A 24,049-nucleotide genomic window follows, 5' to 3' on the forward strand; every position below is an offset into this window, starting at 1 on the left:
AATGGAAAGTGAAACAATATGGTACATAATGACCATAAACATGATGATTAGATCGAGAGAATGGTCCAGGAGAACTCACGGAGGGCCCAATTCCACGTTTAATGTGTCTGTATATGATTCAGCCTTCAGTCTACTCTGACAGCAGAAAGGAAAAGGGAGCATTATTAACGAATAATAATAAAATCACATCAATGAAGAAACCAAATCAAATGAAGAACAAGCTACGGCTGCCATAGTGGCTGAATGTCTTTAAGCAGATTCATGGTTGCATCTGTGGGTAACAAAGACTACTAGAGGTTCTTGAGGACTTCCATTTAAGCTTTTCATCTAAGGTCATGGCCTTCACTAACTGGACTTATATCTGTGTAGCAGAGAGAAGATTATGGTTAGCAAAGGTATACATCTGGCAATATCTCAACAAATTCACCTGCAGAGAAAACCAAAGAATATTTTGAGGAGGAAATATCATCAATCTAAGGGTATGGGTTTCCACATGTAATTATTTCTATAAGAAGGTTATGTCTGAATAACTGCTTTTAACTGGGATGTACTGTTACACTGAGCAGGATTTCCAGCACATTTATCATCCTGAATTCCAACAGCTAATGGAAGGGAAACTCAGAAACTTGGCCATGACATCATTACCTCGGTGCCAACCCAGTGACACTCACTAATCCATCTAACCACGCAATTCAGATTACAGTAGCATGCTGGCAGGCAACTTAGGAACATGAGTATAGTTCTTTTATTATTACTGTGGTAAAATATACATAACATAAAACTTACCATTTTAACCATCTTTACGTGTACAGTTAAACAATAACTCCCCTTTCCTCCTACTCCCAGGCTCTGGTAACCACTATTCTATTTTCTATGAATTTGGCTATTCCAGGTACCTCATATAAGTTATACAAGTTATACAAAATTATACAATGTTTGTCCTTTTTCTGACTGGTTTATTTTACTTAGCATAAGGTTCATTCATGCTGCAGCGTGCATTAAAATTCCATTCCTTTTTAAGGCTGAGTAATATTCCATTGTATGTATATACCACATTTTGTTTATTCATTCATCTGTTGATGGACATTTAGGTTGTTTCCACCTTTAGGCTAAATATAGCTCTTTTAAGGACATTCAAAAATAGTATAGAAGCAATAAGTAATGCTAAATTGAAGACAGATTTGTAATCTCAAATCTTAAGAATGAAACTCAAGTATCACTCTTTTTAAAAGTTATAATGTGTGAATATTTTACATGTAAATTCACAGGTCCCTTTGATCTTAATTATACAAACTCAGAATTTTTGAATTGTAAGAGACGTCATGGTTCATCTAATACCACATCACATATTAACAATCTTTCTTCACTTTATGTTTTAGCAGATGAATATGAGTGATCTCAAGGGAACAGAGCAAGAATGTGGAGCTATTTTAACAGAAGCCACCAGCACTACTAGATGGTTAACCCAGAGGAGAAAACCTACCAACAGACGTTCAGAACACTGCCTAAGGGCTGTGACTTCGAAAGAGAGGGAGACCACAGAAATGAATAGCTGGCTATAAAAACATGGTTCAAATGCAGAATTTTATTTTTGAATAAGATTTAAGGTTTCATAATTGTGGGCTCTTGGCAAGAGATGGAATGCATCCCACTGGAAAAACTACATTTTTGGAAGAATATGTGCTGACTTGAGAAGACAGTTTAAACTGAAATAAACAACAGAATTTTTAAAAGAAATTTTAAAAAATACCATAAACCAAATGCTACAGCATTTAACAGCCCTGTGAAGAATAATAATGGTGGAAAAAGTACCCCAAAACTCACAAGGAAAAGGTCAGAAACAAAACGGGTGGCCTGAAGAAGCCAAATATTAAATGCACAGATTATAAGCAAGAATTTGAGTTAAAACTTAAATATGAGAGTAAACAGGACTTCATAGGAATCACCAAAGTTTGCCAAGATAAGGTTTAAAGGGGAGGAGGAATAAGGAAATCTCTACCTCAATCCAAAGGAACTGATCTGATTAAGGGAAAAAAGCCTCTGTTGCGTGTTAAGATTTCAACGTGATGGAAACATATGAACCTGAAGGTAGAATCATGGTAAAGAACTGAGAGAGGTTAAAGGAGAGTTCCAGCTCATCTGTATCAAAACTGCTTATTTGTATCAAAAGTATGAATGATGCTTTCCTGATACACAATACAAAACTGGCAGAGATGATAGAGGGATTGGAAATTTCAATTATTCAGAGAGCTACTGGAAATCTAATTCTGCCGAAAGACAATTTCACCTCCTAGAAGTCAGAGAAGCAATGAGGGAAAGGTTAACTAAAGTTTGACCAACAGATGAACTGGCTGGCGAAGTTGAACCTCAAGCTAAGAACTTCAAACAGGAAGAAAATCATCCTGTTTCTGTGATTCATAATTGGCAAATTAGGGACCACCAGGAATAGACTAAAGGAAAACCGGTAAAGGTAGGCTTAATCTTAGCAAACAGAAAAGTCTTCAGAAACAAATAGTAAAATTCAAGAAAAGCTGGTATCTCAGACTTTTAAAATTCAAAGGGAGAAAGAAGGATAATCACATAGAAACCACGCATTCAGGGAATACAGGTCAGGAAGAATTTCTGACAATACAATCATAAATGACGCTAATGAGGAATTGTGTGTGCGTGTGTGTGTTTGGGGGGGCACTTAAAGAAATCAGTGCAACCAAGTAGGAAGTTCTCTTATGCGGGAACTATGTAAAAGGATACTACAAGATAAGGAAAGAAAAGCTTGTGCCCATTTTTTAAAAGTATGACAGACTTGTTAGAATGTACGAAAATGATACATCAAAAATGCAGGAGGGACTTCCCTGGTGGCGCCATGGTTAAGAATCCTCCTGCCAATGCAGGGGACACTGGTTCAATCCCTGGTCCAGGAAGATCCCACATGCCATGGAGCAACTAAGCCCGTGCACCACAACTACTGAGCCTGCGCTCTAGAGCCCACGCGGCACAACTACTGAGCCCACGCGCCACAACTACTGAAGCCCACATGCTGCAACTACTGAGCCTGTGTGCTGCAACTACTGAAGCCCACGTGCCTAGAGCCCGTGCTCCACAAGAGAAGCCTATGTACTGAAACAAAGACCCAACGCGGCCAAAAAAAAAAAAAAAAAAAAAAAGAATGAGGTTGTAAAAATGCGAGAAAAAATAAAAAGAATTTTTAAATCTAGAGAATAGCTACTAATCCCAAGTTCAATGTAATTATATTACAAAGAGAGATTAAGGTTACTCATTTAAAAAAAATTTTTTTCCCTAACATTAAATACATATGATATGAAGACTTGATTATGAGAGAAATGAACTCCAAAATAGTTATGGAGATAATAAGAGAAGACCTAGGTGCTTTAAATGAATTCCCTTCCATTCTGAGCAATAGATATATTGATTAATAAATTCATCTCAGCGTGGAGGCAAGCTTTTAGCTGTTACAGAGTCAGTCCTTTGCCCCATTACATGGCTCTATTTTAGCAACTTGGGTGAAGACAAATTTGTCATATTTTCCTAATTCTGGATATCAAAGTTCACAGGGACAGTCAATATGTTGTATGCCAGATAATATTTTACAAAGTCCTCATCGTCTGTAACAATGGATCAAATATATTCCTATGAAAAAGACTTAGAAGGTTCAGCTTAATGCAAGTTCAGTACCCATCACTGTGCCATGACTGCTGCAACCCTACAACTGTCTTAGGGCAGGCAATGGAATGGCAGGATAACTCCTCGTACAATGAGACATTTCAACAAAAGGTGTTTGAAAGAATTGATGAAGTACACCAATACCTCCTACAAACAACCAGAACTGTAAAACATGCTCGTGAAGTGAATGAATGAACGAAGGAATGAACGAACAAACAAATAAATGAGTTCTGCGTAACCATCTCTATCAGTATGTATGGACCAATCCTGTCATTTTCCATTCAGGAACCCTAAGATGTGATCATCTGAGGGAAATTCAATGTAAATTCTGTTTTCTATAATGCCTATACAAAATAATACAGCACCACACTCAACTGACGCTAATAAGGGCCACCATTCAGTTGAAAAAAATTCTGTATTGGCAAATCCTACCTCCTTAGAAAGGGACTGCTCAAAAACACTATGCTTCAAAATTATCTAGCTGCAGAAATTGTTGTGAGGGCACATTTACTTCATTTAGCCAAATTTCCAAAGTAAGACAAGCACTAATATATCTCTTAATGAACAGAAAAAATGAGTGAAGTAATATAATTTTTGTAATATTTTTTAAAAAATCAAACAACCAGATACATAGGGCCAGTTACCTTGGCTTTTTTGAGCAGGTCGACTATATCGAGGTTCATAGATGCCAGTTCCCGGCTTGGCATGCTTTGCAGCTGTGTAATGATGAACAGCTCACAGATGTGCTGCAGCCTGGACACTTGGTACATCTCTGCACAGATCAGGAGACACATCGCCTGGAAAATGCCAGCTGATGCAAGAAGGGAGATAAGAGAAAAAGGACCATAAAACCATTTCTTTTATGACCTAGAAACAAAACAACAACAAAAAAACAAAAACCAAAAAATGCTGACAATATCATCCAATGTAGAATAGAATGCCTAAAAAAGCCTTGAAGGGGTAAGTCAGCAATCTAAACTATTACTCCACTTTAAAAGGAATTTATTCAAGCCTTCACACACAGAAGTGAATCTGTTGTTGTTGTTTTTAATTCTCCAGAGAAAGAGATTCTACAATTGCACTTAATAATCAACTCCAGGGCTACTGGGTAATTCTGTCTGCTAGCTATACTAAATCCTTGCAATTTTTCTTCTTCTGGCTTTAGTCCCCAGGTTTGTTTGTTTTGTTTTTATTGTGGTAAAATAAACATAACATAAAATTTACCATTAATCTTTTTTTTTTTTTTTAATTTATTTTTTGGCTGCATCGGGTCTTTGTTGCGGCATGTGGGATCTTTTGTTGTGGTGCGCAGGCTTCTCTCTAGTGGTAGTGTGTGGGTTCTCTCTCTCTAGTTGTGGCGCACAGGCTCCAAGGCACGTGGGCCCTGTAGTTTGCAGCACGCAGGCTCTCTAGTTGAGGCGCAGGGTTTAGTTGCCCCGCAGCACGTGGGATCTTAGTTCCCCGACCAGGGATCCAAGCTGCGTCCCCTGCATTGGAAGGTGGATTCTTTACCAGTGCACCACCAGGGAAGTCCCTAGCATTAATCAGTTTTAAGTGTAAAGTTTAGTGGCATTAAGTACATTCACGTTGTTGTGTAACCATCACCACTACCTTCTCCAAAACCTTTTTCTTCTTCCCCAACTGAAACTCTGCACTCATTAAGCACTAACTCCCCACTTCCCCTTTCCCTCAACCTCTGGCAGTCACCAAGGTTTTTTTATTTGTTTTTTTAACACTTCTCTGTAATTCTTTCTTGTCCCTCTTTAAACTCCTTACATTCTTTGTAGCTAGGAACCAAGAAGAGCGTGTATGATAACTATTTATCATAATGAATAGATTATTTTTCTTTCTGCAATTTTCCCAATGCAAATTTTCCAGTATCCAGCTTAATTTTTTGATTATTCATTTTGACTCATTTCCCTCCCACACACACACCTTCACCTTTTACCAATTTTTAAAGTGTTTTGTCTTATAGTTATTATTGCTTTTCTGAGCATTTTTTCTAATTAGTAAGATAAAACTTAAAATCCAAAGCTTCAATTACTCTAGTGAGAGGATGATTAAGAAACCAAATTTCCTTATTATTTCAAAACTGGTCAAATTTTTAAATTTAATATATAAATTTGCCAATACTGAAATAATAAAATACACAATAACACACGTTCTGATAAGAATCAATGATGTCTTTTTTTTTTTTTGGCTGCGTTGGCTCTTCGTCGCTGTGTGCAGGTTTTCTCTAGTTGCGGCGAGCGGGGGCTACCCTTCATTGTGGTGCACGGTCTTCTCATTGCGGTGGCTTCTCCTGTTGCAGAACACAGGCTCTAGGCACGTGGGCTTCAGCAGTTGCAGCACGCAGGCTCACTAGTTGTGGCACGTGGGTCCTAGAGCACGCAGACTTCAGTAGTTGTGGCTCGCGGGCTCTAGAGCGCAGGTTCAGTAGTTGTGGCGCACAGGCTTAGCTGCTCTGCGGCATGTGGGATCTTCCTGGACCAAGGCTCGAACCCGTGTCCCCTGCATTGGCAGGCGGATTCTTAACCACCACGCCACCAGGGAAGTCCAATGATTTCATTTTTATTAAACAGAAATGATAAGCCAGTCTTTAACACTGGTTTTGTAACTGGCTCCAAAATACTCTATAGAAAGCTGCAAGACCATAATTAATTCAATTAAAAGAATGTTCTGTTCTGGAACTTCTAAAACTTTTCACTAGAGGGCTCATGACTTGTTTAAAACTTAGGAGATTTCAATAACGAACATTGGAAGTCTTCCAAATCTAAAATTAAAGCAGTAAGCCTGAAGACAGGTATGGTCTGAAATGTGTAGTTTCTTGGCCAGGTTCTGTAACCAAGGTCTCAGGCTCCTGGACTAAGCCACCACGGGCTTATTCTAGTTGTGTTTGTGGTGGGAGCCATCTGGTGGCGAAAGGACAAAGACTAATTAAAATGGGCTTCCACGCCTGCATCCCAAGGCTCCAGGCCTGTTGAAAGGATTCTACAATTTCTCCAAAGTGCCTCCAGCTTACAGGAAACCTGCAAGATCTGTTCCAACCTGAAGCTGCCATAGACAGTTCCTAGTTAATGGTGAGTAGGAAAATAAATCCTACAGTCCACTGAGCATTCTAAACCATTTACGAAAAGTTTTTGGATAAGTCAGCTTTAGGAGTCTGACTCTAGGAGAAGTCAGGAAAAGTCAGACTTTTTAAGTTTTTTAATAAAAGTCAGAAAAAGCCCATCCTCTGGGCCAGAGGGATGACCAAAGGAGTCTCAGAATATTGAAATTCCTTAAAGTGCCTCAAACAGAAGTCAGAGCCATAACAGCAGCTGCCCAGCCCTCTTCTCCTCATGAAAGGACAGTGTTCTAAGGAGCTCTCTGCTCCGGTGTGTAGAAGTGAAGTAGCCACTGGGTACCACAAGACACCTCCATTTCCAGGGTGCCTACAGTGATCAGCATGCTGTTGGTGCTGGCTGGGACATGTGAACTTATCGCAGGGTCTGAGTGCCCAGAAGAGGTACCCAGTCTCTGCTCTTCCACGTGAACTGACTGAAAGTTCACTGTTGTCCCCAAATCACCTCCACCTGCTTATTGGCACATTCCATGACGTCAACTCTCATACACCTTAAACGAAAAGAGATTTCATAGAAAGCAATTTCTCAAAATGGGTTATCAGGAAAGAAAGAGTTATGAGAGTCTATCTAACATTCATAATGGCTCACCTGGGCAACAGGAGTCTGTGTATAGGTATTCTAAGAATGACAAGAAAGTCTCTTTGGAAACACCATAAACTGGAATCAGAACACTCTTTGCTTCCATGTAATTCCCATTAAACATGGCTGCCATCACTTCACACCGGGCCACCAGGACGGCCCTGTGGGCTGGCACCGTCGTACCTGTAAGGTTCGACAGGGAAACAAAGCTAAGGGAGATAAACTTGCAGAGTTATTGTTCTAGCAATTTTCCTTCTAATTAGAATGGTATTGCAGTAGGCACGGCTAAGCTGATATTCAGAAACCAGACGTGGGTGTGATACCCTGTATTAAACTTTGGAGACTTTGTAGTTTTAAAATAAATTGAAAAATTAAGAGTTCAAAAGTTGACTTTGAAACCAACAATTTGCAAGTCAGGCAATTATTTGTTACTTAGTTTTTATTTCCTGAAGACAGAAACACTGAAATGCAATATTTTGCTTAATGTCTTTTTATCATGAAACATCTATTCTTTGCAATTGGCTTGAGACACCACCACCCTCCCCTGCCCATGTGTCTCAGAAGAAAATACAACCATTACTCACAGTATAGTCCTGGCTGGGCTTCCCTGTATCAGAAACAGTAAACATCCTTAGCCTAAGTAGTCCATAGATCACAGCAGGAATGGCAAGGGAATCTCTTCTGGGGCCAAGGGGAGCATTTCAGACTTTATGGGTGACGTGGATGGGGATGACCTAGTCCCCTGCTTCCTCCCTGTCATACGACCTCCACGGGAAACTCTTTCCTAAATGAACAACGCCTGCCTGCTTGTGGGAGCGCCAGAGCGGCTTTCAGTTTTAAAGGCCCCTCAGTCTACACCCCTCACTGAAGCTCATTAAACTAAACCGACTATCCAGTGAAAGCTTGCTAAGCTCTCCAGCTACTGAGCCACCGCACCAAGGCAATGCCAGATGGGACGCATGCGGCCCAGGGCTCACAGGTGGAGAAGCAGTTCTTACCACTCCCACCACCTTAGGAAACCATGAACCCATAGTGAGCCCTCAGTTCAGTCTAGATCAGATCAACAGATCATCACCAAGCATCCACCATGTGCCAATCACCGTGTTTGGTACAAAGATGAGAAACACGGAGCTACCCTGCTTTGGAGTAGCCAAGCTTTTAGTTTGGTGGAAGACACCACCGCCAGTGTAAGTGACAAAACTGTGCCTTTCCAGAAAGTAACACTATGAGCCAGACCACTCTGCTCTGCCCAAGAGTCTTCACCTGGCAGCCCCTAAATCTCATACTTCTCAGGGACATATATTCTTCTCCAAAATATTTACAATTACTGTTCTTCATCCTCTTGAAATCCATGCAAAACATCTTCTGGCTCAGAAAAAGGAGAAAAAAGTTCCACGTAAACCCAGTGACTTTCTCCAAAACCAATAATCCCTCAGGATGCATACGCAACGCTGGACAGTGCCAGTTCTGAGCTCCCTGCTTGGTACTGTCACCCACACAGGCGCACCTCCCCCAGGAGGGAGCAGGGAGAAGCCACAGGAGCTCTCTTCCCAGGTCCTCACACCTACGAGCAGGCAGCCTCCCCTCTCAGCCCCTTCCCCTTCCTCTCTGCCTCTTTGCCTTTAGGTCACCTGCCCTCAAGGTTACAGTGTCCATCTCCGGGGGATAACCAGTTTCCATAACTAAAGCATGCTGGATATATTTGTACACGGCAATTGAAAAGGAATTCAAACAGGCGATGTTATTTGACTTGTAACTTTAGTCTTAAAATCTTAAATAGGGAACCATGAAAAAAAGAAAAAGAAAATTAGAAGTATGGCTTAAACAAACTAGATAACCCATCATTTGGATTAAGCAGAGGGATTTAAGATTGGCAAGAAAATACCTAGTAGATAGTAGTAGATGGGAACGAAGCTTGCTGGGTAACCTTGAAATTTTAACAGAAATTTTCCATTGATAATGTAGTTACAACAAAGTTACAAAACCAGCAACAAAACAGTCAGTACCTTAAAGCATTTTCAAAGCCCATTTCAAGCTTCGAATGTAGTTTGAAAAACCATTATACCTCCAAGAAAACATCCATTTCTGTTTCTCACCTTTTCACTACTGTTTTGGTGTTATAAATTGTTCTATTGTGAAACTGTAATACAATACCTCAGTATAGTCACAGTTTTAAACATTGTATATGAACTGTATAAATGTATAAGCACTGTATAAAACATGCTGAATGAAAAGAATGCAACGATTATTTATGCAACAGCAATAGGATAGAGCTGAAGAATTACTAGGGGGAAAAAAACATCAATTTTCAAGCTAAGAGATAAACATGTCCTTTCAAAATGTCAAGGCCTAAAGTAACTTTCCTTTGGAGTATTTAACTGTTATTGTTTTTGAAGAATTTTTTTTAAGGAAAAGAGTTTTAAGAGTGAAACAAAATTTAAAAGCCCAAGTTTCTAGTAACTTTGCACAGATCATCAAGGATCTTTGTTTTTTTATATACTAAAATAAAATACTACATTTGTCATACCTTCTTCACACTACTTGCCAAGTTTCAAAAACGAAATTTTTAGAATCATTTTTTGTTTTATTCTGAAAACAGGAAACCTGCCTAGCTCAAGAGAGATTTAGAATATGTACTAAGTAAACAAGACAGAATATAACTCTGTAAAAGTATTTTTCACAAGGCACAGATTCAAATGTCAAAAGGAAACATACCTTTCTACATCAGATCCAAAAGTTTACCATGACTAGTTTTAGAGCTGCTTTTTTAAAAGTATTTAATGGAAAAAGATACAAACTCAAACAACAAATTGTGGGTGGTAGTTTTATATATATATATATATATATATATATATATATACACACACACACACACACACACACACACATATATTTGTGTGTGTATATATATATATATTTGTATATGTATATATTTGATGACTATTTACTTCAGGGATAGTAAATAGGTTTTATATCCCATGTCAACTCCAGCCAGTTGTCAGTGATGCCTGGAACATTTTTTTTTTAATTAATTAATTAATTTATTTTGGGCTGTGTTGGGTCTTCGTTTCTGTGCGAGGGCTTTCTCTAGTTGTGGCAAGCGGGGGGCCACTCTTCATCGCGGTGCGCGGGCCTCTCACTATCGCGGCCTCTCTTGTTGCGGAGCACAGGCTCCAGACGCTCAGTAGTTGTGGCTCACGGGCCTAGTTGCTCCGCGGCACGTGGGATCTTCCCAGACCAGGGCTCGAACCCGTGTCCCCTGCATTAGCAGGCAGATTCTCAACCACTGCGCCACCAGGGAAGCCCTGGAACATTTTTTAAAAAGGATTTGCTGCAGTCCTCGGTTCAGCACACAAAAAAAGCAGTGATCCACCAGTGTTGGATGCCATTGTAGGGGGAGCATAGTGGAGTCTGCCCGTCAGGCCTCTAAACACACCTTTATATGCACCATCTCCATCTCCAAGACCACTCACCACTCTCCCAGGTAGAAACTAGTATCCCCATTTTATAGGTGAGGAAACAGAGGATCAGAAATGTAAAGTAACACAACAAAACCTATTATATAGTAAATATGCATCCAAGCAAGACCCTGACCTGGTCTGTTACTATCATCTCATCAAGCTTAACACTAAAAAGGATCTTTTAGAATCTACATGGTTCACTTTCTCCACTTTACAAATGAGAAGACTCAAGGCCAGACATATTAAGGACTTGCCCAAGGACACACACTGGTTGGAAGGCAAAGCCAAGGCTAGAGCTAGGGCTCCACACCCTCCTCCAGAGCAGACAACACTGCTGCTTCTACACTCTGGAAGCTGCCCTCCCCACACTCCTCAGAGCTCAGTTTGCCTCTCCTCCAGCTGATGGCAGAGAAGCTGTTGCTGGACCCTGCTTCCACCCATTCCTGCTTCTCTCTGCTCCTGATTCCCTTGGAGGCCTTGGCTGTTGAGCTGAGGAGGCTACAAAGGGCACTAGAGCAGCTGCCATTCAGCATCAGCACAGGCATTACAAGGAACCCTTGCAGATCCAGCGTCTGCAAAGGTGGGGTGTGAGCAGGTGCCTGCAAAGGGTCAGTAGGTGGAATCATGGAAGAAAAGCAAAAGACTATGAGAAAGGATTCTCCACATCACTGCTGTTTCTTTTCTCTTAACACAACATATATTTTCATGCATTAAATATTCCCCATGAAAATCTTTTCAGTAGGTTACACTAACAATGTTTGGTGTCAGTGCTTCCTATGCAAATTATAAGCAAATTTAGTCCCTTGTTAGCTTTCTTTTTACCAAATCATTTTTTATATAATTTCAAGGTCACTCACTGTCCCATTCTCAGTGGCCCACGCTCACATTGCAGCTACTAACAGTAGCTTAGCCAAACGCACCTTGGAAAGTTTCCAATTCACTGTTTGTCTTGGCAAGTGAGCAGAGTTACAAGTAAAACGATCTTTCTGGGGAAAATTTTTAAAAAGTAAATTACTGTTAGCTGCCATACATTTCTACCATAAAATTAAATTATATCTTCCTTTTGGTAATAGCCCATCTGAAGTGCTACTTAAGTCATCTGAAACAACTCCTTCTAGTCTTCTTGCATAATTGAAGGTATTTCACAATTCATTTTTAATACTATGCTTTCAATCTACTAAAGTGACCAAAGTATCCAAGCGAATAATCAATAATGGGCATTAAAACAGCTCATGTTTATTAAAATTAGGTAGCATTACTTTGCTACAGAGATAAAAAGCAGCTCTCTGCTGCTCCGGTGGTAATTCTCAGTGCCATAAGGAGAAAATGTAGCAATATCTACAGATGCCTGATGTAAGCCAGGCACGACCCTCAACCAGACTAGTTCCTTTTGCTCAATTAAGAGAGCTGAAAAAATAAACTAGAGGTAATATAATGTTAAGGGGGCTGGTTTCAGATGATTCAAAAACTAGGATCTTAAAGAAACACACAAACAAAAATATACAAGGGGGCGATATTACAGATCACCCCATCCCTTGCTGGTGCCTAAAAGTTAATGAAGCATTGGGTAAGGAAATAAAAATAAGGAAAAAAATATATACATTTCTTTTCTTATTTTAATAAAATATCTCATTTCCCTAGAAAATTTTTGTAGAAATTCAAGCCGTGTTAATCTACATCCTACAATAGAGAACAGTCATTCCTTCACCCAAAATATTCGAAGCTGAAATAGAAAGTTAGGTAAGAAAACAAGAAATAAAAATGAATAATGAACTTTGTAAAAATTGAACTATACCTTGTATTTCGAAGACAACATCAGCAAGCATTGGTTTATTAAGGAAAAACTTGAGGGAAGTGTTATAAAACCACAGAGGTTTTCTGGCTTGATAGGTTTTGCAGTTCCTCAGGCAATTAAACTATAAGGAAAAATAAAAATACAAGGGGAAATGTTATACAATATGCTTTGGTAATTTGCCTAGAGAATTTGGAAAACTGTGCTAAATGTCTAAAGAAGTAATGATTACCTCCTCTATGGCATCTCTGATCACAGCTTTCACGGAAACTTACCATCAAGAACTACATCTGCTACCTGTCAATGAGCAACACTGCCCTATGCAGCACTCACAGCGGTGAAGGAATTGGCTAAGTGAAAACTCGACTCTACAGCTGAGAAGCTGTGGGGTCCTGAATCCCCACGGACTTTTGTTAACTGGGAAACAGACAACAGTAGTGCAATCTCATATGAACACCTAGTACAAGATGTTTGCATATACAACCTGCTTGTTTATTCACTAATTAAGAAAATATATACACAAAACTTAATTTGTAATTAAGAAAACATATTTTTCACCTATCACACCACGTCCTACTGCTCACTAGATCCAACATTAAAACACCTGAGAGTGATGGATTAATTCATCTCCGTCTTAATCTGCAAATTTATAATCCTGAATATCTTTCCTGCCCACAGCTGTCATTGCTGGAATCTTGATCATCAAAGGTTGACTGCATCTATGATCTGGAGCTCTAGAGAACCTGTCCCGTGACCACACCTATCTGTCCTCTCACAACTGCTAACTGGCGGGCTCCAGTAACACCATCTCTGACCTGGGGGTTTCCAGCCTTCCTCTGCTCTCCACTCAGGATTTGGTGCTTTGTCTATCCTTTCTGTGATCCTTCAGACAATCCTTTCTGACAACCCCAGAAACTGAGGGCCAGCTCCTCTTCCCTCACCCATCACCCATTTCCCTGGCTGACGCTCAGAACCTCAGCCTGGGGTCAGACTCTGACCCTCTGCTTGGCTAGGTAGGGAATTCAGAAAGCTTTATCCCTAAGAAATAATCAAGCATACAACTTTAGCAATAAGAATAAACGGCACCTACTCCCCACTCTGGGTTAATCTACTATGGTGGGAAGTTAAAATGTTTGGCGAGAAGGAAAAAATGTTATCCTTCCTCCCAAAGAACATACACTCCAGAATGACATCCATGACCAAAACAGACAACCAAAACAGGATAATACAAATCCTGCTCCTATAGTCTCAGGTCCTACACACAATATACTTTAATACACATTGAAGGAACTCTTGGAGAGGGTTTGGGTGACTGCCACACATAAAGGAGAGGAACGGTGAAAAAGCATCACCAGAACCTGAGAGCTAGCAGGGGTTTTAGAAATCAGCCAGTTTATCCCTCATTTTATAAAAAGCCCTGAGAAGACTTACTCAAAGCCACAGGTAATTTGTGGCAGACTCACAATTTAAATGTTTATTTCCTGCTTCCCAATACTCGATGAAGGAGAGAGACCCTTACCCCGGGAAAGCACAGGAAGAAAGCACAGAAGAAATCTTCTGTCCTCCTGTGCAAAGGAGGGAATTTAGTTCAATTTCATGGAATAATATAGTCCCCAGCTTTCCCTTCCCCCAGAAGAATTTGTTTTATTCTTGGTACTCAAAGGAATGACTGTGTTCAGAATCCAACCCAAGGAAAGGCTCAGGTTTAGAACAAAAGGCAACACTTCCATCCTAACCATTTATATAAAGCTTATGAATTTGTACATCATGAATATATGTAGATGTATTTCAGGTATGGATATATACAAATTATGAATCTGTGTAACAGATTTCCTTGTCACCTATGCCTCGAATTTTTTTTTTTTTTTTGGCTGCACCATGAGGCTTGTTGGATCTCAGTTCCCCGACCAGGGATTGAACCCAGGCCATGGCAGTGAAAGCCCAAATCCTAACCACTGGGCCACCAGGGAACTCCCACCTACGTCTTGAATTTGAAAAAAATGGGAGGGCAGAAGTTTGCAGAGAATACAGATGTACATTTTCACTGGTCCATTAACAAGTTAAGCTAGGGAACTTATGAAAAGCAGAATGCAAGTTTATGTGCACATTTCTACAAAAGCATTATTTAGTTGAATTAGATTGTAAAAGAGCTGCCACCCTGCCATACACCTGTACAACTGGACAGCTTCTGTGTGCTTACTTCAATGTGTTATTAAAACAAGAAAAGAAAGGTCTTGCCCCTTAATTCCATGTTACTTTGTTAAAAAAAAAAAAAAGAGAGATCATTTTCTCAATTAAAGAATAGTTGGGAGTCTTTATAAAAGTCGATGCAGTTTTAAAATATTAAATTGTTAATAAACTTAGGTTGTAGAATTGACAGTCGTCTGTATAAAAATCAAAGAAATAATCTTTTTTTTTACAGTTAATATAAACCTATATTCTGCTAAGCATTACACACAACTTACCTTTTTTATCTACTGTAGCCAATTTGTTTATCACAGAATCTGAAATAAGAATACACTGGCTAAACTGTATAATGTAGTCATCTTAAAATTTAACAAACTTACTTTTAAGGCCCTTATAGACGCTGCACAATCTGTTACTAGAGCTTTCATGTGTACAAGTTTATGACCATATACAAAGTCTACATTTTTATAATCTTTGAACCTAATGTATAATTTTAAATCTATACTAGGTGAGAAACAAATCCTTAACTGTCTACCTAGTCAAACAGATTTCTCGGAACTCTTGAAAAAGACACACACAGAAACTGCCTTGCACCTGAAAGCTGTTTGGAGTGAAATCGTGAGCAGTGAGAAGGCATCCCCCCACAGCAAGCTTAACTGTAACTGGACAAATTCAACAGCCCTTCATTCTTGACATAGATTGCATATTCCCAGAGCCCTAGGGGAATGTCTCAGAGAACGGAATTCACAAACCAACATTTTAAAGACATGACTCACACATATTTGAATTCTTACATGAATTAAAATCAGAGATAGCAAGAAATCATGTGTTTATATTTAAAATATTTAAATGGAAAAAATATACTTAAGGAAAACTATATATTATTGACACTCCTCACGACTCAGTATATTCATCCATAGTATATCAGTTATAATTCAGAGAAAGTCAAAGTAAACTAACTTACAATAAACTAATTTACCTTTCCTGGTGTTTTTAAAATGCATTTAACTTTCTCAATTACATTTGAAACATCCCCAGAATCTTTCAACTTCTTCCTGATATCTTCTTCCAATTCTTCCCACTGGAAGGCGCCTGTGAACAAATTAATATACATTGGATTTTCTGTTAGAGCAGGAATAAAAATAAATCTTTTATTAGGTATCAATGTTCCTTTTTTTAGTATTTTCTTTTAATTTTTATTTATCAAATATATATCCGTGTAATTACACTAAAACATTTAAACAGCTCTCACATTAAAAAAAAAAAAGTTTGCCTTCACCTAAATTATTTCTCAAAACCTGGAGTCCTTCTTCCTGAACAGCTACTATCTCTTTATAGCAGGTGATCAGCTAGTGATAACAGCAATGGCTAGTATATGAGTTCCCATCACAAGTGGTCCAAACCCAAATTATTTACTTGCCCTGAGTAAGAGGTAGTTGTGGTCCTTTCTAAGGTTGGATTAAATCATATTCATCATGGAGAGTAGTGACTACCATCAGGCAGAGGAGCAGAATGTATTCAGAAGGTCTCATGCATTGTCAGGGTCACAGTAGGATGTTCCATAGCCAAGTCTACAGAACCAACCTGAAGAAGGGAGCTTGATAATTTTCTGATGAGCTACACAACCATGACATTAGAAAAAAATCACCCCACCTGGTCCCTTCCTCCCTTGTTTTCACCCCAACCCACTTTCAAGCCATCTCTTTCTAGGCTCACTTCACTTCTGTCAGCTCCTTTTCCTCCGTGTCTTACAAAACACAGGGTCAGCAAAAGCTCCCCTTTTCCCCAAACACTCCTCTCACTTGGCCTACAGCAGCCTCCTACCCAGCCTCTCTGCTCCTGGGTGGCCTTTTCCCCATCAAATGTATCTTGTTATCAATGCTGATAAGTTTCCAAAAGTGTATTTTGAGATTACCCCTATCCATCCCACGGCTTACAGAAAGTCCTAACTCCTAAAAATATAACTCAAAAAGGTGTAGACACAACTGGGAGACCCAGTTTCTAGTTTTATCTCTGCCAGTAATGACTGGTGTTAATTTAGGCAAGTCGCTTCACCTCTCTGGGTAACTCGAGATCCTTTTCTATCTACTCTCAATCTAGCTCTTCTGATGTTTCCCTTCATGTACCCAGAGCTTTGCCAGATGCCTTCATGAATACCGGGGAGTGGAGAGGGCACAGAATAAATATTTATTGAACCAATGAGATCAGGCAATTGCAGCCAGGCTGTACCAAGGAGATCCAAAGCTCATCTGAAGAGTCACATTGACAGTCCAGTTGCTCTCAGGCCTCATTACAGCTGAGCCCTGCAGTACTTAGCATGTTTGCCTATCTTTAAACTTCTCCTTACCTGCCCTTGACAAGAATGCTGACAGAAGCGAAGTGTAGTAGTTTTCCTCTTCCTCAACTAATGATTTTCAACTTAAAGTCACGTACTCTTTTCACAATCTGATAAATTTTTGGCTCACCACTCCCGAAAATTTCCAATGCACATATAGACATTGCAGTCTGTATAGAAATGTTAGGAGTATAGCTGATTCACTTTGTTATAAAGCAGAAACTAACACACCATTGTAAAGCAATTATACTCCAATAAAGATGTTAAAAAAATTTTTAAATAATAAAAAAGGTAATTAAAAATATTTTAAAAAAATGTTAGGAGTAGAAGAACCCCTTAGAAGCCAAGGGACCTCAAATCAAGAAAATTCACTCTAAGCCAGTGATTCTCACCTCTAGCTGTGCATTACATTTACCTGGAGATCGTTTATAAAATACCATTGGAGGTTTTATCCCCAGACCAGTTAGATTAGAATTTCTGGGGCTGGGGCCCGGACATCAATTTTAAAAGCCTCCCAGGTGATTCTAATGTGTATTGAGAGCTGACAACTATTGCTCTTCCTTTAGACATTTCATCCACTATCAAAACCCAGGGTCAGTGGCATGCAACAAACAGTGTACGTATGTAGTTTTGACTGTCTACACTCATGCATGTTAAAGGACAGCACAGACATTGTTTCTTAAAAGTAAAGTTATATTAACTAAAGAACATCTACACAATACATCTCCATTCAGAAGAGTACTTGAAAGAAAGCAAGCATCAAATCTAAATATATGGGATTAGTAGCAGGTAAATCTCTACAGTCCACCAATCTGTTTGAGAACAGACACAGAAAGATCCAATAACTGAAAAGGAAAGTAAGACTAGTTCATAAGGGCACTCTAATGATTGGGCTGTTTTCATAATTAGAAATGCTAATCAAACCATCTTTGACACTTAGGTCCTAATAAAGCAACAGTCAGACTAAGATTTTCTTTTCTTTCTTTTTTTTTGTGTGTGTGTGTGGTAATAACATTTAACATGCGATCTATCCTCCTAACATCATTTTAAGTACACAATACATTATGTTAACAATAGGCATAATGTTGTACATACAGCAGAGCTCTAGAACTTGTCTTGCATAACTGACTGCGATTTTCTTTAGTTAACTTCTCAGAGCACCTATTTACTTAGACCCTTAGAGAGCATGGTCTACCACTGTGCATTCAGCTGTGTTTTCATGCAGTGCAGAATAATTTCAGGAGCTGGAAAATACTATGCTCATTTCCACAGATTCATTTACTTTGGCAGCATTTCATTAAGTGATGTGAAATTCTAAGGGCCATCTGTGGCAGGAAGAGCTCAAAACTAAATTCTTGAGCCTCTTACAAAGACTTCAATTCCTCACCATCTGAGATCCCTTGACTCAGGAATTTGCCAGCATAAAGACTGTGTAGTGTATTGTAAGAATGTTACAATTGTACACCATTTAAGGATTACTCCTCAAGACCAGGAAACTGCCGGCCTCACTTTTCAGATTATTCCTCCTTCAGTGTTAGCCATTAAGTACTCAGACATTAAGGCAGTGTTAACAGTTTCCAAGAGGAAATTAACATATGCAAAACATACACACTTTCACTGTATCTGTTTGCTCAGAAATTTGAATAGGAAAATAAACAGAAGCCTTTATTATATGGGTAAAGTTTTAACCAGAGGATTAAACAGGCCCTTCCTAAATACAGGACCCAAATGTCCATGGTGACACAATACCTACAAAATTTCAAATTCCTAAAGGTTAAAAAAAAAGAAGCATGTTATTTAAAAAGAATTAAGACAGTCTTTGTAATTTGGTTCATTTTTTTTTTATAAAGCAGGAGATAGGTTTAATAGGGTTTTTCAGCCCATGTTTTTGCTCAGGACAAATATTCCCAAGTACGCCCTGTCATGGAGTTCTGCCTCTGCATCCCAGCCCAACTGACGTGAGTACAACTGGCTCCTGTCCTCTGCGGTTCCCTACAAAACCCGCGGACAGGCCTGGGCTGCTGTGAGGAAACCAGTGTGTAATTGGGTCTTAAGACTTGTGCTCTGTTCAAAAGTTTTTAAATGTTCAACAACAATAAGACAAACAAACAAACAAAACACACAAGCCTGGCCTCATTATTGAAGTCTCTAAGAAACAAAAATTAGGTTTAATATTTTAGTTTGCTTTGATTAAAAAAAAATTTTTTTTTTTTTTAAGTAACCTATTCAGAAAGACTAAAAGGGTAAAACAAAACATCAATAAACGTTTAGACATTTGAGAATGGGAATCTGGTTGATTTAACAAATTTTCTGCATTTTTCAAAACTGTCTTTACTGTGCAAATATAGCTTTAATGTCTTTTAAACACAGCAAACAATATCATTTTTGCTTGAGTCTAAAGTTATACTTTGTAAATAACTGAAGAATAATTAACAGGTACCTACTGAAGCATTTATTTTCCCGTTTCCTCAACCCACATCCGGGTCTCCCTGTAGCCCCAGGTCAATGGCCTGTGGCCCTGCTCATACCTGACACCACCTCTTGACCGGGTCACATACAAGCAGAGTTCAGAGCAGAAACGTTACAGCTCAGTATCAGACTACGAAGCCTGTGCTCTGAACTGCTCAAGGGCTTGTAGCTCAGCAACTCCTCCCTGCCATCATGCCCCTCTGCCCTCTAATCACTATTCCCAGGCTCACTTAGTTTCCACCCAACCGCTAAGCATTCACTTTCCCCAACTTCAGGCAGGGGTTACAAGAAGGCACAGACAGCCCCAGTTCCAGACAGCTCCGCATCAGTCAGCCTCGCAGCTGACTCCATTCTGACCCTGTGCCCTGAGACTAATAACTGGGTTCCTCTCCTGGGCCTCTGGGCTGAATTCCAGGCCCTTATCCGCTGTGGCTGGTCCCAGTTCTTCCAAGAGCAGGTGCTGCAGCTACTTGTGGGCCATGGCATCAGCATTGCCTGGAGACTGTTGGAAATTCAGAACCTCATGCCCCACCCTGGTCCCACTGAATCAGAATCTGTACATTAACAAGATCACCTGGTGACTTGTATGCACTTGAAGGTTTGAAAACCACCGGTCCAGATGATGGACAAGCCGCAAGACCAACCAACTACCTATTTTCAGAATGTTGGCCTTCCTAAGGCTGAGCTCCAGAATAACAGGGCCTTCTGACTGGACTCCTGTCTTGCCTGCTCTATTCCATCTTCCCACCATCACCAGAGATGATCTTTCTAAAGCCCAGTCTGATCATGCATAAAATTCTAGATCAGCTTCTAAGGACATTAGGAACAGCTCCCACTGGCCTTGCCAGCCTCAGCTCCTTCCAGCCATCACCTCCCACTCTATGCTCCAGCCATGGAAACTACCTGTGGTTCCCAGAAAACAGCAATCACGAAAAATTACATTTTCATTAATGTAAGTGTCTCAATATATTAATTTCTTTCAAAAAGCATTAGAGTGAACACATGAAAAAGTTATAATGGACTCCGGGGAAGGGGACTGGGGGATGAGGAGAACTTTTTCTTTTTTTTTCCCCTTTTTTCCAATCTACAAGTATTAATTTTACAATTAAAAAAAAAATTACTCCCTAGGAGAAAGACAAGCAGGTTCTGTCACTGGAGGGACATCTAGCTATTTTATTGCTACCATACTAAACAGGATAAAACTGACCTCAAAGTGTTTGTGTGCCTTTGAAAGTATTTAATGGATACTGTGGGAAACTTGCTAAATAATTTATAATTTCAACAGCAAACTCATTGAAAAGAAAAGCCAAACACTTCCTTCATGGTTCTCTGACATATCATTACAGACATTTTTTTCTTTTAACATGTAAACATTTTGGTTTTTCAAAATTAGTCTTAAATTCTGAACTGTGAGATTCTAAGTTTAAACATAAAAATCCGTAGTACTAAATGAAGTCTCTAACTTATCTGGTTTATTCATAGGATGATTCACAGCTACTAGCGTCTACTCACTAGTTCAACCAACACTTACAGAGAAGCCTCCACGCTGAAGGCACTGTGCTGGCATGCTCTCTACGAGTGGTTATTTATGCCTTTTCCAAGCCAATAGTCACTGAACAATGGATTTAATACCTACCACCACATTCTACTCCAATACGTATATTTTTAATCCACAACCCAAATGAAAAAAAGGGAAATCTTAACATCAATCATTTCAACTGAAGGCTACCCAAATCTTTGACGCTAAATAATACTTTTTTCTTTGTTTCCAAACTTTTATAAACTTGTCATCAATCTGCAATTCTGAAGTCTAAAAACAGATCATAAATGTTTCTCCAGACACATTCCAGAGAAGGATCGACCTCAACCTAATAATTCATCAGCATATGATTCCAAGTAGAAAAAGAAAACTAAAGAAGAGAGAAATCTGGGACTTCCCTGGTGGCGCCGTGGTTAAGAATCCACCTGCCAACGCAGGGGACACGGGTTCAAGCCCTGGTCCGGGAAGATCCCACATGCTGTGGAGCAACTAAGCCCGTGCGCCACAACTACTGAGCCTGAGCTCTAGAGCCCGCGAGCCATAACTACTGAAGCCCGTGCGCCTAGAGCCCGTGCTCCGCAACAAGTGAAGCCCCCGCAATGAGAAGCCCGCGCACCGCAACGAAGAGTAGCCCCCGCTCACCACAAGTAGAGAAAGCCCGCACGCAGCAACAAAGACCCAATGCAGCCATAAATAAATAAATAAATAATTTTAAAAAAAGAGAGAAATCTTCAGAAAATGTATATTTAGATGCTTACTTTAAAAATCATTTTACATCCATTCTTTTCCATTCTTATATAGGACACTTAGATGTGAGACCTTCAGTTCATCTGCTAAAATAACTCATGAAGAGTCTAATCCTTAGAATATACATGCTACTCAGTTTTTAAAAGGACAAGAAGAAAAACAATTGATAAGCTGAATCTTACAAAGAGCACAGTAAATAAAAGAAGTAAAGTCTAAAATAATCATAGCCAAAGTTGATCAGATCTCAGCTTGAACTAACTTTAGACTAACTTTAGCAACTGTTTCTAGTTGCTAAACTGAATGCAATGACCATGCTAACTTCTCTCCTCAATTTCCTCCAAAATCTGGGTCAAACAAACAAAAAAAATGAATAAGCAGCTAAAGACACTTATTTTCATATATACTTGAAGTATTTTATTTCTTTAAAGTTAAAATGGACAATAAATTCTTGTATTTTCATATTTTGGAGTTTTTTAAAAATAAAATACTAACATAGCTGCTCAATAGGAAAAGAGATTATTGTTTTTACAAGTAGATTTAAAACCAAGGCAAGGAAACTTGTAAAGAGACAGAAAGCTTGGACCAATTCCTATCGATAAAGCAAATACTACTTCATGTATAATCGTCACCTCAGATGGTAGAAAGAAGAGAAATGTAAAACCAACCACTATACCTGAGACCACAGGCCATACTTCATTTCAAAAGCTTATGAGAATGTGCCAGAATCATTTGACAAGATACCTGAATAAATGAAGCGCAGAATGTCCGATAAACAAGAACAGAAGAGGCCATCTTTAACAATGACTCGTAAGGGTGGGTTGCCTGGAGACTCCTGGCTAGCACCTGGAAACGCAGGATCTCTGTTTATAGCAAAGAGATCCTGGGTAGTTCGGATGATACTGGAATCCTGAATGTCAGCAGGACTCTTCACATTGAAAAGCAGCATGAAAACATGGCTGACGGCACAGAGAACGATCTTGTGGGCCTCAGCCACTTCCTTTAAATCTGGGTTGTAAAACACCACATCCACACACTGGCAGCAGAACAGCAAGTTATTCAGGTCAGCGTTATAATGTGATGCTTCAGCCTTCAAGACAGGCATTTTTTCTGTTTCAAAGAAGAAAAAAAATAAATAATAAATTATTCTTTAGGTCTATGGGCCCCCATCATTTCCGGTTTGTTTTAAACACAACAAGACAATATTTTTTAGTATTATTAGGTTGAACTATATGAAGTTGCCAATATTTGGCCATTTTTGACCGATAAAACAGCACTTTCTGTATAGCTTAATCTAATTATAAACACATATAAACTAATTATCCAGGGATTAAAACAGACACACAGAAATACTGTATTTACTTTGTGTAGTGCAAATGAAAAATGTACTAATGCCATAAAGAGCATTTCTCACTACGTGTGTCCCAAAGTAAAATTCTTCTCCAAATACTGAATTTTAGTATGTTCGTTGTCATCATCCTTTACTTTCACCTGATAAAAAAACTCAAAGAAATTACTGAATAAGTTCTGAAGAACCCAACCTCACATCTGAAGTTGTTTTCTTTCTGGGACTAGAAATGGAGGTGGAGGGATAAATTGTTAAAACTGCAGCCTTTCAAAGCTAGGGCTCAGAGTCTTAGACTCTATTGTTTGAAACCATCGTGAACATTTTATTCTGATGCTAAAATTTTTTTTTCCTCCTAGTAAAACACTATGCTTCCCGAGAACCAGCTCCTTCCCCTCAGCACACCTCAGGGAGACTGCTGTCTAGGCTCCCTGAGTTCCAAGAGGGGATGTTACCTTCCATTTCCTAGTGTGACTGCTAACAAAATTAGATTAGCCTCCATCAAATGCAGGACCTCCACACAGAGGACCACACCCTAGGCCTTCATCATAGGTCCTAATTGTGAACTCTCTGCAACAGCTGCGCTGAGGACAGTGTGATCTGTGAAGGGTTGCTTGAAGGTTATGCAACCATCTAAACAAGTGCAATTCAAACTTCTTCAGGAATAAAAATTTTATTCTAAAGCAAAATTTTATTCTAAAGCAAAACTCCTGTCTACAAAATGGACAACAACAAGGTAGGTTGGGGGCCAGGCTCTTTCTGCACTGTACCCTACCCAGCCTCCTCTCCAC

The 24,049-nt window shown here is 39.4% G+C and overlaps 1 protein-coding gene and 1 long non-coding RNA gene across 5 annotated transcripts in view; one reads left to right on the forward strand and one right to left on the reverse strand.

The window, feature by feature from the left end:
- LOC309659040 lies at window positions 1-3,273 on the forward strand. Its single transcript, XR_014262535.1, has 2 exons — window positions 1-479; window positions 1,383-3,273. It is a non-coding gene; the product is annotated as an uncharacterized lncRNA (long non-coding RNA).
- Window positions 1-24,049, reverse strand: part of RHOBTB3 (Rho related BTB domain containing 3) — an 83,503-nt gene that overhangs the window by 36,826 nt on the left and 22,628 nt on the right. For all 4 annotated transcript variants that reach the window (XM_082458114.1, XM_082458115.1, XM_082458113.1 and 1 more), the window contains exons 6-10: window positions 22,658-23,023; window positions 15,805-15,917; window positions 12,642-12,762; window positions 7,395-7,568; window positions 4,326-4,492 (exon numbers count right to left, since the gene is read on the reverse strand). In XM_082458114.1, the coding sequence (XP_082314240.1) occupies window positions 4,326-4,492; window positions 7,395-7,568; window positions 12,642-12,762; window positions 15,805-15,917; window positions 22,658-23,023 (941 nt within the window). The remainder of the gene's footprint in view (window positions 1-4,325; window positions 4,493-7,394; window positions 7,569-12,641; window positions 12,763-15,804; window positions 15,918-22,657; window positions 23,024-24,049) is intronic.

This window comes from Balaenoptera physalus (assembly GCF_965194825.1).
Source record: "Balaenoptera physalus genome assembly, chromosome: 3".
In the NCBI taxonomy this organism is placed as follows: Eukaryota; Metazoa; Chordata; class Mammalia; order Artiodactyla; family Balaenopteridae; genus Balaenoptera; species Balaenoptera physalus.